Genomic DNA, 17,409 nt, shown 5'->3' on the forward strand with positions numbered 1-17,409 from the left:
GGAATTACCATTATTGTTTTGGTGTTAATTATTTAACTGCAAACTATAGTTGGTATTAGTAGGCATTCCTGAGCGAATGACTACGTATATATATATTTACGTGAAATATATATATTCTTGTGGATGATGTGTGATGAATAATATGCATGATGGGTTCATATTATTGTTGAATGGGACTTTTCATAGAAACAATATTGTGGAAAAAGATGTTTTCTATTGTTTGAAAAGTATTGAGTTTGATGTTACATTTTGGAGTCAAGCGTGACTCATTTTAAATGTATTGGTCCTTGTACCAAGGGTCATAGATGGTGAGCAGGGATGGGAAAAGCCGGAACTAGATGGTCGTAACGTTTTTAGGTCAGGTGTGACTTACTTAACGTTGACTTGAGACCAGATGGGGTCTGAAAAGCATGAGTCGCAGATGGTGACCAACGGTTGGTTCTAAGACCAGACGGGGTATGAAAACCAAGAGTCACAGACGATGATAGGTTGCAGATGGTGACCAATGATTTATTTGTGTTATGAGCCTAGTTACCATATTGTCTTGGAGTTATGAAATTAACTGTGACTATAGATGGTATTGGTGGCATTTCTGAATTCTGAGTGAATGATTATGTGTGTACATATATATATTATGGGATATATATATATACATATGTATTCATGTATTGGTGGCATTTCTGAGTGAATGATTATGTGTGTACATATATATATTATGGGATATATATATATACATATGTATTCATGTATTGGTGGCATTTCTGAGTGAATGATTATGTGTGTACATATATATATTATGGGATATATATATATATATATATATATATATACACACACACACATATGTATTCATGTATTGGTGGCATTTCTGAGTGAATGACTATGTGTGTACATATATATATTATGGGATATATATATATACACATACGTATTCATGTATTAGTGGCTTCGTGGTGAATCTGTGTTGATGTGTTGTGTGTCTAGGTTAGACTGATTTGTTGTTGGTACATCATGGGGTTAGTGGGGAGCTATCTGATGCTCATGAGTACGTGTTTTTAAAAGAGAGTTTCGGAGATTCTTTCTTTTAAATGTCCTGGGAGGACTTGTGAATCATATTCTATATGTCACAGATGGTGACAAGTCGCAGATGGTGACTAATGGTTGATCTGAGATCAGATGGGATCTGAAGATCATATGTCACAGATGGTGATAGGTCGCAGATGGTGACCAATGGTTGATTCCGAGATTTGATGGGGTCTGAAGATCATATGTCACAGATGGTGACAGGTCGCTGATAGCGACCAAGGCAAGAAATAAGGAATCACGCAGTTAGCCGGGCGAGTGGTTACGATAAGCTAGAGTGCTAGTATGTCTGCCATGGTACCTCATGGATCTAAGTAGGTTACTTATGACTCCTGGGTACGTATTTTGTCCAGGTTGGACTAAGAATCATATGCTATTTGTTAGGTTAACGATAGGTATGATTGTTGTGCGTATGTGTTTTATCCAGGTTGGATCGATTAATCATATTTGAATTGTTAGGTTAACGATTTATATGATTTTGTCACAGTGTGACTTTTGTGATTTCCTTTTTGGGAAAAGAGTATTGTTTTGGGAAGCATGGTATGTTTTCCCTCATTCTCGAGTCGAAAGGTTTTCCTCGTGTTGGCGTGAGTTGTGCGGGCTTTTATCCCGTGATTTGGTGTGAGTTGTTTTGAGTTACTCATACGGGCTTGCAAAAGCTTACCGGGTTTGTTGCGTGACAACCCGGTGCACTATTCAAACGGTGTAGGGGTTAATCTTGCAGGTCAGGGTAATCGTGGCTGAAGCTGAGGTATCTTGTTGGCAGCAGAACTGGTAGGAAGCAAATTTGATTGGCTTTGCCATTGTTATGACTTCCGCTTTGTAGTAAACTCTGAGGAGCTTTTACGTTTTATCTTGTTGTTGACAATTTAATTCGTAAGCTTATGTAATATATGACTCTGTGGGCGGGTCAATATTGACATAGTGGGTTCAGGGCATCAATATGTATATTGTATAAAGGGAAAAAGTTTTCCAGGTATTTGGTATTGATGGCTGAACGTTCACGTATGTATAATTATGGGGTTATATATCGATTTTTAATTGTGTTATAAATCAGGGGCGTGACAGTTAACAAAGTGCCCAAAGTAAAATTACTTCCGGTAAAGTAATGATATATGTGGTTGATTATCTAATTCAATAATGCCTTTCTAATTCAATAATCCGAATATATAGGGTGTACCTAAACAATTGGGTGGAGTTGAGTGTGGCTATTATGTGATGCGATATATGAAAGATATTATAAGTGATGACACTCTTTCATTTTCAACCAAGGTAAATGCATATATTATAGTTTGACAAGTGGTTTGATTTAAATAATAAAATGATTATGACTTATGTTGTGCTATACATTTCTATTGGGTGACAAAGAGTCGGATACAATATATCCAAGAGCAACTTGATGAGGTGCGCATTGAATCGGCTGACTACTTGCAGACTTTGCTATAGATCTTGACAAGCAATATGATTTTGAGTAAGGCTAGATTTTGTTGACCATTTTGTAGTAAATGTAGCGATTGAAGCAATTGTGAACAAAACCACATGCAGTTATTGCAGTAGTGGTATCTTCTGGACTAGCCTTAAAGTAGGTTAGGGTTTATTGTGCAAAACTTTTGAAACTATTAATAGCTCTAATTTTGACTAGAAATTAATGCAATTCCCTAATATTTAAATTACATTTGAATTTCATGTTGTTATTTGTGGATCAGCTTTCTAGTACCAAATACTTGCTTTAAAATGACAAAACTGATGTTAGGAAAGAGATATTACATCAGTTTGAAAATAAAAACTGATGTTAAGAAAGAAAAAATACATCAGTTACTAAACAAGAACTGATGTCAGAAAAGAGAAATACATCAGTTTGAAAACAAAAACCAATGTCAAGAAAAAGAAAATACATCAGTTATTAAACAAGAACTGATGTCAACAAAGAGAAAATACATCAATTTAAAAACAAAAACCGATGTCAAGAAACAGAAAATACATTAGTTACTAAACAAGAACTGATGTCAACAAAGATAAAATACATCAGTTTGAAAACAAAAACCGATGTCTCATTAGGTAAGAACCGATATAATAAGAACCATTGCACATCAATCTATTAGATATTGACCGTTGTCTAGCTTTACTATGGACATCGATATAGACCAAGGAACCGATGTCCCATATAGCATTGGACATTGTTCTTTTTCAGGAATCGATGTTAAAATGAGTAACTATATCAATTCAAACTATACTAAAGAATGTAGATTGAATTTATAGTGGAATATTATGTAGCGAACACGTGAGCTCAAGAACCACAAGCAAAGTTTAAAGGGAACCGATGTGTAAAATATTATCAGACATCGTTTCTAAAATCAGTAACGATGTTAAAATGGATAATTGTGTTGTTAGACTTATATTTCATTAAGTATCTAATGCAAAAATATGAAGGTTTAACAATAGCTAAACACACCAAAATAGTTATCATAATAATGTTTTTACATCGATTCTGAAAGTTTAACCGATGTCTCATTCCAAATTAGACATCAGTTGTCAACCGATGTCTGAGTTTTACGATCTTTAACATCACCCACTAAGACATCAGAATTTTTTTTTTTTTAACATCAGTTAGGGACTGATGTGTATTAACGTAATTCTAGTAGTGATAGTTGTTTGCTAAAACTCATTTTTTAGGCGAAGAAATTTAAAAACAATAAGTTCTTCCATTCCTTTATGGATATTGTACTATTGGTATAACGAATAGTATGTCAAATCATTCCTTAGAATTCATAGGGCATCTCTCTCATCATCTAAATGCTCCTCGAGCGCCAAAGTGCACGAGTCAAAATGGCAAAACTTGTTACTACAAAAGACTACCAAAATTTATCCTTTTCTTAACCCTTAAAAGTCTATTCTCAAGAAATAATAAAAAAAAAAATTATAATAGTTCAATACCTCTAACATTTGTCAATGTAACCCACATTTGAATAGATTCTTTGACATCATTGGGTGTCACTGACATATTTCTTTCATGACTGATAGTGCATGCTAAAAACTAGATCCAATAGCATCATATGAAATACTTATCAGGTACCATTTTCTCGGACTTGTGGCTTGATTGCAAAACATAAAAAGCCCTAAAACTCACTCACACACACACACACACACACTCTCTCTCTAAAACCAAGGCTGCGCCTCTACGACATATTCACCTCTCATCCAGTGGCATCTCTGACGATATCCAGTAATTTTGATGTTGCCGGACTAGCGATGAACAGACTATGGTCTTTTTCCCTTTACACCTCCTTTGCTTGAGGGTTTTGTAGTGGTGGTTTTGGGCTTGTTCAAGTCGTAGTAGCTTTGGGCTGGCATTTCGTGCACACCGTTTCGAGAAAGTAAGGGCGGCGATGGTCTGGTATTGTTCCAGACGACGGCGGGTTGGCGGCGCAGGCACCATTAACGGGATTTGGGTGGCTTGGAGGCAGTGATCTATACCAATTAATTTTGGTGTTGCGTCTTCCTGTTTTGCAGGTCTTCCTTCATCCTCTTGGTGGCGACATGCGTTGGTAGTTTTCCTAAAGCAGGATGGCTGTTCGCAGTGAGTCGGTGCGGTGACGTTTGTGACGACTCACGGTGGTGGATCATCTTGGAGCCTGCGGCGTGGTGGCGCAAATTGTGGGGATTTGGATGAGGCTGGGTGTAGCTTGTTGGGCCTTGGGGGGGGGGCTGTCCTTTGTGGCATGGACTTTTTCATTTAATCAGTGTATTCTAGTCTAATAATTCTCTATTTTTCTAGGGACCTATGCTCGTTAGTTTTTAATGAGCGCTAACGAGTATTAGTTACTTTGCCTATTTGCTATGTCTTAGTGTTATCATAGCTTACAGGCTCCTTTTTTTTTTTTTTTTATTAAGTGAACACTAATTGTTTAATGAGTGATCTATCCATATGTATCAACGTGGTACTACCACAACTTCTTGTATGTCTATTAATGACAGCGGAAGGATATGTAATGATCATTCTGGCTTCAGATCAATATATTGGCTATGCCTTCATTCAAAAATGGTAATATTTTCCTATAGTTTTAGGGATCTCATGTAGGTGCTGTTCTTAACCTTACTTCTAATGAAAACTATATTTTCACTCAATAATCTTGGCCCCTAATAGTTATAAAAACCCTTCTTTTCATTGTAATAGTAGCTTTTGACAAATTAATAAAGTTTTGTTCCATCAACTCGGCTACTCTTTCGAGAATCACCAAGACATAGGAGCTCTTATAACCCCTGATTATTCTTGCATAGTGGGTTGTGAACTTCAAAGGAATTATCAATAAATGGAGCAATTTATAAGAAAAGACCGCATGATTATGTGGGTAACAATGGTAAATGTTTTTATTTTTTATTTATAATTATTTTAATAATTAGAAACTACAACAACATTAGTTTCAAATAGAAAATTAACGCCACTGGATCAAATTCTACTGCACAGGCGCACAGCTAGTAAAAGTTTAATGTATGTTTCTTCCTAAAAGAAGAAGAAACAAAAAAAAGACAAATAGAGTGGTTTGCTGATTTCAATTACACACAGTGGTGATCTCCCACTAAAACCTCTTTACCGGAGCATCGAGTCCAAAATCCTCAACCCAACCCCAACCCAACCCAGGCGGCTCTGAATCGGTTCGTCTTCCTTGGTTGGGCAGAGAGATTGTTATGGCTTCCAACAAAGTTCTCATGGTACGCACGCATAATAGTACAGATTCCCTTCATGCTCTCTCTCTCTCTCTCTCTCTCAATTCTCATTCTGTTTGAGCTCTTTACTCTTTCAGGTCGCCGAGAAGCCCAGCATAGCTCTTTCAATAGCCAACGTTCTCTCCCGCGGTCAAGTACCACCTCTCTCTCTCTCTCTCTCAATTTAACTCTAAGCCCTAGACTAAGGCACTAGGTCACTGCTAACAAACTGTAGGAGGCAGAAACCAAGCTGGAATTTCAAGTTTTTGATTTTTGTTTTTTACATTATTTAAGTATGTACGTGACTGAACACAACTGGAAAATTGGGTTGCTGATTGGTTAAGAAACTTGCCTATTGATTATCATTCTTCCTTAGAAGATAGAGATTGGAATTTGTTGTTTGATTTCATTTGAGTGGCATAGAGGAGCTTGACAGCTTAACATTTGTGTTGTAAGGAGGACTATAAGATGTCTAGGTCGGAACGTAACAGTTGCAACTAGTTCTGTTATATTAGGTGGGGATGCTCATTCGGCTTTGGAGAGAAACAGTCTTGAGAGGGCCATTGTTTTAAAATCAAGACCATTTTGCCTTTCTTGTTTCTGTATATGCACTATGTGCTAAAATCATACCCCTTTTTAGCTTTGCCTTCAGAGAAAGAACAAGAAAAAGCACTACTAATGTAAGGGAAGGGTGCCCGTACCCCTTTTGGGGTGTTATTGGCTTGTCAAGGGTGCCTGTAACTCATATTCAAAAACATTACTGGTTAATTTGATGAGTTTATTTATTATTATTAGTAGTTTTATTTAGCAGAGGGTGACCCATATTCAAAAACACCTCTCTCTCTCTCTCTCTCTCTCTCTCTCTCTCTCTCTCTCTCTCTCTCTCTATAAAATGAGGCTAAGCCGTATCAGCATAGTTCCTTTTGAACGTACTTTTTCTATGGACTTTTTGTAGCCTGTATCATTTGGACCTTTTTGTTTTCATGCATTTCATGCTTTGTTGTAGGTTCTGGTTGTTAGATTCATGAATCCCATGCTTTTGATAATGTATTATATTGACATTTTGGCACATATTTTCATACTACAGATGTCTACAAGAAAGGCTAGCACGGACGTACATGAATTTGAAGGAACATTTCGTGGATTCCATGTACAGTTTAAAGTGACATCAGTTATTGGGCATGTTTTCAGGTCCATTTTCTCTTTCATCTCATAAAAATGAATAGGAAGAAAAAAGCGTTATTAGAGATACTATCTCTTGTTATAAGATGCGATCATGGATGAAATTTGTTTTTAGCAATGTCTTGATTTCAAAATGTTATACGGCCTTTAGATTACTTGTATTTGGTTCTCTCCTTATTTTTATTTTTTAAATTCTGTTGAGTATTCACCTCCATGAGTTATTGTGGGTGAAATGGTTGCTTATGTTTGTTACTCAATGGAGAGAGGTGGGGGCCTTAAAGGTCTCATTCATGTTTACCTTATATTATCAAATTAGCTATCTCATCTTGTGCCTTTTACTTGTGTTCTCTGTAAAGATTTGTGTGCAATTTTATTAGCAAGATGGGTTCTTTCAAAAGAATCTTCGTCTCGCATATTAAAACCCTTTTCTTTCTAACAATCGAGACTGCTGCAAATAAACCCTAGTATTGCAGTTCTTTTGCTACTTGTCCTGCATCATTTACTTATCCACTGAGAAGTACTATGAGTCACGATTAGGGTTTACAACCATAGAATTTGCTATCTATAGAGAGTGTAACAAGCAGATTTGCTGTCTAAGCCATCACTGAAATGTAACAATCCTCTACTGGTGTTGAAATGTCAATGCTATCTTTTATGATTTCAAGCTTTACGCATAGGTATGATAGTTTTCAATTCTCTCTCGACTGATTACACCTTTTTTCTTTTTCCTTAAATCTAGTCTAGATTTTCCAGAAACATATCAAAACTGGACAGTCACTGATCCTCTGGATCTTTTTCAAGCTCCAGTTCGCAAGGCAGAAGCAAATCCAAAGGTACAACTTTTTGTCCCCTCTGCTTTATGTTCAGTTCTGTAATTTTTTCCATTATGTTCCTATCCCTCTTTGAATTATGTGGAGCATATGTTTACCTTCTTAAGAGTTTCTTAATTTCTTAATTTTCATGATCACTAATTTTTTCATACTGACCTTGATTTATAGGCTCATATTCGCAGGCATTTAAGCCAAGAAGCTCGGGGTTTTGGTAACTTGGTTTTATGGCTGGATTGTGATCGTGAAGGAGAAAACATTTGTTTTGAAGGTCTCTCTCTCTCTCTCTCTCTCTGTGTGTTACTTCTTTGAGTACAAATTAATGTTAATAATAAAATCTTAAACTAGAGAACGAAGGCCATCTATTGTATGCCATGTTATAGTTTTTTTTTTTTTTGGACGATACTATGTTATAGTCAGTAAAGTTGCATATAATACTTGTATTATACCCGTAGGTACTTAATTTTTAATTTAAAAATACTCCGCTTTGGAAGATATGGAAAAATATTCATACTTTGAATAAAAAGGTATTCTAAATGTCTTGAACATGTATTATTACATCTTTCCCCACTGGAGGCATACAATTGAAATAAATGAATATAAATTTACATTCTGTTTTAAAAAAACTGTATATACTGAATTTTTGAACAGTGTTAAATGAAATTCTCCTAATAGTGCATGTGCATACCTTACCAGTATTATACGTGTTCCGTCTAGTACTCACCATGACCATGTTTGTAGGCGGGTACTCAAAAATACCGGGCTGATGAGTGGTTGGCATTGAACAACTGGGTATACAAAGGTTTTATAAAAGTAGGCTAATTACATCAGATTATATAAGCAAATATTTCCGGCTAAAACTTTATGTTTTGATTAATACTTGTGCTTTTTTTGTTCTAACAGAATCTGGTTTAATTTAGAATACGGTTAGTCTTTCTTTCTAAATTGTAACGGATTGGTGGTTTTAATATCTGATTTCTTTAAGTACTCTAAGATACTTATACAAGTCCTTGGGAAGTTGGGTTTTGAGAGCTCATTTCTGTGTGGACATAGACCAGGACATTTGCAGTAATTCTCTGCTTTGAGATGCCACCTTATCAACGTTGTATAAACTAAAAGCTTATACAACTCTACTAATATTTGACAGGTTCTGTAATTTGTTGTTGCAGTTATTGATTGTATTGGCCACACAAATGAAACTAAAAGAAAGATTTATCGTGCACGATTTTCTTCTGTTACCGAGAAAGACATTTTGAAGGCCATGGACAACCTTGTTGAACCTAACAAAGATGAGGCATTGGCTGTAGATGCTCGACAAGAGATAGATTTGAAAGTCGGAGTTGCATTTACACGATTTCAAACAAGTTTTTTTCAGGGGAAATATGGAAATCTCGATGCCAGAGTTATCTCGTTGGTTCTCTCACCTCTCTCTTTTGTTTTGTTTGCTGATTGTTATCTATATTATGTTCCATTCTAACTAAAGTAGGCATCTTGATGTACACAAAATATTAACCTGAAATCTAAATGTTCTACTGCCAGAATTCATAGATTGTTGATTCTTTTCTGTAAACTAGTCATTGGAAGATGCTCAAGTTGCTATTATGTGACGATATTTGCATTTTTTTGTCCGTCTACAGATATTTTGTTCTTCTTCAGTTTATTGTCTTGCAATGAATATCAATGATTTCTGTTTTTCTCCTTGTGTCTACTTTCTTCAAAGCAGCATACATTTCCTTTTACAAAGATTAATTTAGTCGTGTAGCATTATAGATTAAGGATAGGTTGTTCTAGGTGTGGTTTTTCAGTGTTCTAATTGTCTAATATAGCATTGAGAATCTGGCAGTTTTTTGGTTCTATAAATGGAGAATTAGAGGTGATTTTTTTAGGATTATAGAGGGGTGGTAGCTTTGGGATGTGCCCATTTTGGTCTCCTTTATGGGCATTGATTACTACTGACTTTAGGGACCATTCCCTTTCTGTGATACAGGAGTTGTTAGCTGTAGTGAAGTGAGGCTTGTTTGGCTCTCTCTTTTTTGGGATGTATTCTTTGTTAGTCTGGGGATTCCTTATCCACCTTTTGTAATTAGTTTTTCTTCTTTTTATTTTCTTCCCTTTTTTCTTGTTCCAATAAAATCTTCTAAGCAAAGTATATAGCATGAGAGTCGTACTGATTTTATTCTGTCTGGCTCTGGTTTTTTTTTTTTTTTTTGGATATTAATATGCCCGTTCACAATGTTCATCTCTAGCATTAGCCATCAATTAATCAATCTTAATTTTTTTTTTTTTTTGCAGCTATGGGCCATGTCAAACTCCTACCCTTGGTTTTTGTGTACAGCGCTATTTGCAGATAAATACGTTTAAACCTGAAAAATTCTGGTCTGTACGCCCTTACATATTACAAAGTGGCTATGAACTTCAGCTAGACTGGGAGCGTAACAAATTGTTTGACGTCGATGTGAGGCTTCTGTTGCGTTTTTTCTTATTTTGGTGTATGAACTTGTGAAGTTCCCTTTATAATGAAAAGCATTTTAAGGCTTTTACATGCTGCAGGTTGCCGTGATGTTTCAAAAGTTAGTAATGGAAGATGGAATTGCAGAAGTGACTGAAATATCAGAAAAGCAGGAAAGCAAAGGTCGTCCTTCTGGTCTTAACACAGTGAATCTTCTAAAGGTAATATACTGGTGAAATTTGTAAATACATGTATTCTGTGAGATTGCCTATTGTTGAATGCATGCTTAATAGGAATGCCTAATAAAACGAGAAGAGGAAGACATTGACTAATACAGTTTATCAAGTCATCTGTGTCATTCTCTAGGTAGTTACATTGAAAGTTGATGCACTAGAACATGTATAACTCAGATCGGCATCGGTTGAGTGAAAAAAAGACAAATTATTTTCCAGCTACATAGTTCGCACATGATGTCCAAGATTCCAGTTTTCTAAATAATTGTCCTTCTAAAAGTAAAATTTTTAAGAAATTCATGCCTATAGAAAGTGATGTAAGATTAATTAGTAATGCCTTACAGATATTATGGTAAATTTAACTATTGCTTGTTTTATAAACCAGAAAAACTATTAAAAAAAAAAAAAGACTCTTAAAGAAAACCATTCTTATTACATATCCTTAATATGTAGTAGATTAGATGTCTTCTTGCAATGTCGTAGAAAAGTTCCAATCCATTTCATTTAGAAGAGAAATGAGATTGTTGATCTTAGCTTGTTGTAGGGTTGAAATGTTTGCTAGTGTTGGTGATTAGAGTTTGAGTTTGGGATGTTGGAAGCAAGTAATCTTCTAAAAGTTCTTTGAGTTCATTTCAGTAGTTATACCATTCCCCCAGCTGGTGTTTAATGTGTAAAAATGGTTCTGAATGTGTCAATACATTATTGCCATTACATGATGGAAAAGAATCTTATGTGGGACTATTTTGTTTGGCTTACTGTGTAAAAGATACAAGTTTTTTGGTGGGCAAATAGGCAGTGATGGGCAGATGTGCTGTAATGGCTGTATTTTGGGTCATTTGATTGGAGAGAAATAAGAAACGTTCAATAATCTGAAAGGGGAGGAGTTGTTGTTATTGTGGAATTGTTCATTTTCAAGTATCTGTACATTGGTTCCTCGAATTTAGACCTGGTTCTTTCCATGCTATTCCTTACAATTGGAATGCTGCTGCTGTAATGGCTGTATTTTGTTGATTGGAGAGAAATAAGAAATTTTCAAGAATCTGGAAGGAGGAGTTGTTTTTATGGGAAGTGGTTCAGTTTTGAGTATCTGGGTATTGTTTCGGTGTTTCCTCAGAATTTAGACAGGGTTCTTTCCATGCTATTCCTTACAATTGGAATACTGCTGTAGTCAAGTTACGTAATATTTACTGTTATGTTTGATGCTATCTTGAGTTATAGACTTGTTGTCTAGATCTTTCTTTGATAGTGGACATCTTGTTCCCTGTTATATACTTCCTTTTTTGTTTTAATTGAAAAAAGTATGCGTCATATTAATAAAAAAAGTAGCCCTGTCTTTAGGAAAGTGAATTGGAATTTATCCTTTGAACTTGTTCAGTTGATATGTTATAGTTCTTTTCTCTTGTAAGTATAATAAAAAGGGTTAAATGAGTGTCCAAATTCTTTTGTATGCATTGAAGTAATTGGAGTACGTTACAATTTTTTTCCTATGCAATTTTAATACAGATTGCTTCAAGTGCACTAGGCTTTGGCCCACAAATGGCTATGCAAGTTGCTGAACGCTTGTATACTCAAGGCTTCATCAGGTTTGTTGATGTTCTTCATACAATGGTTGATTATTTACATTTTGTTTATTCACAAAGTAGGTTGAAATACAGAGAAGAAAGATTTTTTCCACATGTTAAAAGTAGCCTCCAGTCCAGAATAAAGATTCATCAGGTCTTAGTTTGGGTAGAGTACTATTGCATGGCTAGTTAAACACACTTAGCGAGTATGGTCTTCTCTATCTCATGAAAATGATTTCTGCTAGTGTGGCTAGTTGCTCTGGGTCCATGTTTTGCTTGAATTACATCTCATGGCATGGGAATGGTAAACTGGCAAACCTAGAGGCCACTTCGCTTTAAGTTTTTGTGTTGGAATGCTTCTGTCCAGATAGTGTTAAGTTTCTTTTTGTTTAAAGGACTCTGATAGTTGTCTGACAATATATGTTTATGCTCATTCTATAGCTATCCGCGTACTGAGAGCACAGCCTATCCTTCTTCTTTTGACTTTAGAGGCACACTTGGTGCACAAGTAAATAACCCGGTATGGGGTAGTTATGTACAGAGGCTGCTCACTGACGGTTATCAAAAACCACGATCTGGGACAGATGCAGGTGATCATCCTCCTGTTACTCCATTGAGGTCTGCAACTGAGGATATGCTGGGAAATGATGCGTGGAGATTATACGAGTATGTCTGTAAACACTTCATAGGGACTGTATCTCCTGACTGCAAGTATGTAAGGTAAAGGTTCATTTTTGCTCATTGTTTCATGTTGAGTGACTTGAAAAACTGCATATACAGTCTTAATTGGCACTTGGATTCAGAGTGCTCCTTCCCTTGGGCTTATTAGCTGAACATCAGGAATAATTAAGCTATTTTACAGCGTACTCTCTTTGATTAGATTTTCTGGTTGTTAATTATTGAGAAGCGGCACCATTGTGTATAACTACAGTTTGTACAAATTCCTGTTAGAGATAGGAAATTAACATAAAGTGTTACAAGTTTCAGCAAGGTTATGACAATTGTTTTAAAGTTGCTTGAAGTTGACCCTGTTAGTTGGATGTTTGATCACTATTTTAGCTTTCTTTGTGAACCAAATGTTAATGTTTACATTTTATTTGCATCTCAATGTCCATTCCAGAACAAAGGCAGAATTTTCAATTGGTGGAGAGTTCTTCCATTGTGTAGGACAACGTGTTTTGGTGAAGGGATTTACTTCTATTATGCCATGGTTAGCAGTAAATGAGAAAAATCTTCCTCAATTTACAAAAGGCGAGAAAATAGAAGTTGGCAGAGTGGACCTTCATGAGGTAAATGGGATGAGCCTTCATTTTCCACTTTTATTTTATCTTCATTTTCTTTTTCTTTTTTACTTAGGAAAACTGAATTCTTATAGACTTGTTAGTATGTTCTCAATTTAAATTTTATTCTTATGTTGAGTCTTCGTGAGGTATCTTCATCGTGTTGGATTTCATTCATTTGTTTTTCTTTTAGTCTGATTTTGGGGAGGGGGAGAGGATTTCAATTCAGTGCCTCTGCTTAGAAGAAAGGGTTATGCTCTTGGCTGATGCCTGTGGGTAGAAAAGAAAAAAAAGGCAGAAATAACATACTGTCATATCCTGGTGGGATGGTATTTTGTTGATTTTGAATCTCTAAATTCTGCAGGGTATGACCTCACCTCCAGAATATCTAAGTGAGAGTGAGCTAATTTCGCTTATGGAGAAGAATGGAATCGGCACGGATGCATCAATATCTGTTCATATTAACAACATATGTGAGCGCAATTATGTGCAGGTTTCTATTCTCTTCCTTCTCTCTGCTGAAAATTTGTTAATATCATTTAAACTGCTTTTTACGAGACTTTTGTTTTGCTTTACAATTAACTGGCAGGTACAAGCTGGCAGGAAGTTGGTTCCAACTGCCTTAGGTATTACTCTAATAAGAGGCTATCAATGTATTGATCCAGATCTGTGTTTGCCAGATATCCGCAGTTTTATTGAGCAGCAGATTACTCTTGTTGCTAAGGGTCAAGCAGATCATTTTTGTGTTGTGCAGCATGTTCTACAACAGTTCCGACAAAAATACAGTTATTTTGTAAAGCAGGTTAGCACCTACCTTATGATTTGACACATGCCTAATTTACAACATGCTTAATGATGTAGTCCACTTTCTGCTGTGGAGTTGAGATACGGAATTTGCTGCTGCTGCTGCTGCTCCCTCTCTCTCTCTCTCTCTCTCTCTCTCACACACACACACACACACGTATATTTGACTGGTCAATGCTTGTAAGAAAGGAAGCACAACAGTATCAGAATTGTGTAATTTATCTTCATTGGTTTGAAATCTATTTAGTTTACGGTGGAGAGGTTTTGGGTTCTGCAGATTGTTTGTATCATGATAGTTGATAGAAGAATGATAATCATGTTAGATAGATTCTTCACTAATGCTATAATCTTCCATTAAATAGAGCTCCTTTATCCATTTTTAGGCCATTAACGTCCACTATGATGCTTTTCTTCTCCACGTGTAGTAGATCTAATAAATATCTTTATACATCCATCATTTTTAGTTAATGTTAAAGTTTGCATATGAACATGGACTTCATGAAGATCAAAAACATAGTCTCTTAAATTTCTTTCTATTTGGTGTAGATTGAAAACATGGATGCATTATTTGAAGCTCAATTCTCTCCACTTGCTGACTCAGGACGAGTTCTCAGTAAATGTGGCAAATGTCTACGGTATATGAAGCACATTTCCACTCAACCTTCTCGTCTCTACTGTAATACATGCGAAGAGGTTTATTATCTTCCTCAGAATGGTACCATTAAGGTATGGACTATTAATCGATGTTCTTTAATTGGTTACAACTTCAAAGTGAATTGCATTATCCAAAATCTCAATATAGTATGCAGCAGTTTCACAAGTAGAAATCAAGCTTGTTTAGCACCATTCTAGTGTTTTAAAATGTACAAGAAGATCTAAATTTCAATAAAATTTTCCTAAAATTTATATGAAGTGAAAAACATCAGATAGTAGAGAATGAATAGGATGGCAATTGCATATAGATAAGGCACTGCTCTATATATTCCCATCTTGAAGCTGGAAAAATGCAGAATTACAGTTTAGCCAAACACAATTGTTGTGTTACTTTTTTTTTTTGGGTCAATGTTGTGGTACTTTTTGTTCAGAAAAATCATCAATTTGTGTACTGGTTGTCAGTTTTGGCGAACTTCCAGTTTCTTTTGAGTTGCGATGAATACTGAACTTTTAAGGTTGCAGATTGGTGGGATGAACTGCAGTGTATTCATTGGACATTGAGCTAGTAGAATATTCATAAAACAAACTTATAATGTTGAAAGAATGAAATGTCTATGTTTTCAGTTTGGGAAATACCAAAATAGCACGCTGCTTTGTATGTGCTAATCTAAGGCATAACCAGGATTGGTAATGGGTCTGCACAAGTTTATAGTTGTCGGTGTTTGAATTTATCGATATCACTGACTTTGTAATCTCTTGGATGCATTACCAATAAGGTCTCAGTTTGATTAGAACATTTTTTAATTTTGAACTAGGAGGTACATGTGAGTTGTTTAGAAAAGAAAGCTGGCAACACCGTCTTTAAGATTAGAGACAATTTTCATCTTTAAATTTATGTTGGACATCGTTTACAGAATGAGTCGGGATTTGTCTCCACAAATCATCGTCTACATATAATACAGGCAGTCAAAACACTGCACAAAGCCTTGAGTTGGTTGTGAAGTACAGTAGACTACAAAGATCTTTGGGATGTCGAGCATTCATACCAAGGTCACTACATCTAAATATGTGTACCATGGTTTATCACGAGAAAAAACTATAGGCCTCTCTAAGCATGTCTGTTTGACCATAATTCTCGAGATAAATTTGTTTTTAAACTTTTGTCTTTTCATGACCCAATACTTCGTGATCATTTTTTAGCTTATCAGGCTTTACAAAAATGAAATGCTTTCTCTTTTTATCATCCAGAATGCCTTTTTGTAGCATCCTGTTCTGAAGTCTTATTAAGGAACTTCCTGTGCATAACCAAAGCAATTTCTTTTTGCAGCTCTACAAGGAACTTACGTGCCCTCTGGATAACTTTGAGCTATTAATCTGCTCCATGCCTGGCCCAGATGGCAAGTCATTTTCTCTTTGCCCTTACTGCTACAATAGTCCTCCATTTGAAGGTATCGACACTCTCTTTGGAGCTGCAAAATCTGGTTCATCTGGCAAGCTGGGAAAGGGGGCTGGCATGCCATGCTTCCTTTGCCCACATCCCACATGTCGACATTCATTGATATCCCAAGGAGTCTGTGCTTGCCCTGAATGTAGTGGAACTCTTGTTCTAGACCCCGTAAGTGCTCCCAAGTGGCGACTATGTTGCAACATGTGCAATTTCCTTGTGCTCCTCCCCCAAGGGGCTCATCAAATCTCCACTACTCCAGAGCGGTGTCCTGAGTGTGACTCGACAATCATAGAAGTGGACTTTAATAAAAAGACAACACCCTTGGAAGATGGGGCGACCCTATATACTGGTTGTATTCTTTGTGATGAGTTACTCCATTCACTAGTGGAGATGAAGTACGGAAAGTCCTTTTTCAGAGGTTCAAGAGGAAGGGGTAGAGGATCAAGGAGAGGTAGGGGAAGAGGGCGGGGTACTGGGAAAATGGTGGATCCTAAAATGAGCTTCCGTGATTTTTGAGCCATATGTATGTGATTAATTATTTTTTTGGTCATCAATGCCATTTTTTTTTTTTTTTTTTTTGGAGCTTCTGTAATGTAACAATCATACAACAAGATAATTGAAATCCATTTATATTCGACCTCTAAATTTAACATTTGACCTCTCAAATTATTCTCTGTCTTTATTTAGCTTCCTGATTTACCCCTCTTTTATCACTTTTAACAAATACCTAAGTAAATTTGTGCACCTCCAGTTAGCCTTCATGATCAATGAATATATATATAGGTCTATGTAAACTCATTTCAAACCCCATGCTATGTTGTTCTGCAGTTGGTGTGGCATTTGATTCAGTTAGAAAGCCAACTTTATAACAACAATTAAAAGTGGGATTTTGAAAACAATTAATTAGAAGCAAATAATGGGCAAATTGGGAGGCTCTTATGGCCATCTACATGTTTTAAAAATGTCAAAAAATTTCCCATTCAATCCGTTACTATAATAAAGATCCAACACGATTCAAGATTAGAGCAACGCGCGCTCTCTAACCCTGGCTAGCCGTCTTCGTATGACATTCTTGCATTTATTACTCATTTCTGTCATGTTTATTTGCAGTAATTATGAATTTCTTAATAATTTTTTGTGACAACTTCCCTAATCCTACCAAATATTGGAAAAGAAAATAAGGC

The 17,409-nt window shown here is 36.0% G+C and overlaps 1 protein-coding gene across 2 annotated transcripts; it reads left to right on the forward strand.

Annotated features, from left to right (window-relative positions):
* Nucleotides 1-5,593: 5,593 nt before the first annotated feature.
* Nucleotides 5,594-16,887, forward strand: LOC133709166 (DNA topoisomerase 3-beta). 2 transcript variants are annotated; one of them, XM_062134818.1, is made up of 15 exons: nucleotides 5,594-5,793; nucleotides 5,886-5,942; nucleotides 6,875-6,978; nucleotides 7,709-7,802; nucleotides 7,968-8,067; nucleotides 8,966-9,206; nucleotides 10,089-10,251; nucleotides 10,347-10,466; nucleotides 11,982-12,061; nucleotides 12,482-12,760; nucleotides 13,161-13,329; nucleotides 13,685-13,813; nucleotides 13,910-14,122; nucleotides 14,671-14,850; nucleotides 16,106-16,886. In XM_062134818.1, the coding sequence occupies exons 1-15, from the start codon at nucleotides 5,770-5,772 to the stop codon at nucleotides 16,739-16,741; spliced, it is 2,589 nt and encodes an 862-aa protein (XP_061990802.1). In that variant the 5' UTR covers nucleotides 5,594-5,769; the 3' UTR covers nucleotides 16,742-16,886. The 2 variants fall into 2 exon arrangements, with proteins under 2 accessions (XP_061990802.1, XP_061990804.1); XM_062134820.1 differs by lacking the exon at nucleotides 5,594-5,793 and having other exon boundaries at nucleotides 5,927-5,942; nucleotides 7,714-7,802; nucleotides 16,106-16,887.
* Nucleotides 16,888-17,409: the final 522 nt, after the last annotated feature.

This window comes from Rosa rugosa, chromosome 5 (assembly GCF_958449725.1).
Source record: "Rosa rugosa chromosome 5, drRosRugo1.1, whole genome shotgun sequence".
Taxonomy (NCBI): Eukaryota; Viridiplantae; Streptophyta; class Magnoliopsida; order Rosales; family Rosaceae; genus Rosa; species Rosa rugosa.

Excerpts from the sequence above, each read along its gene's own strand:
- LOC133709166 (XM_062134818.1), top strand. The coding sequence starts at position 5,770 with ATGGCTTCCAACAAAGTTCTCATG. Across the intron at positions 6,979-7,708 it reads GTTATTGGGCATGTTTTCAG|TCTAGATTTTCCAGAAACAT; the intron begins GTCCATTTTCTC and ends CCTTAAATCTAG. Across the intron at positions 12,761-13,160 it reads CCTGACTGCAAGTATGTAAG|AACAAAGGCAGAATTTTCAA; the intron begins GTAAAGGTTCAT and ends TGTCCATTCCAG.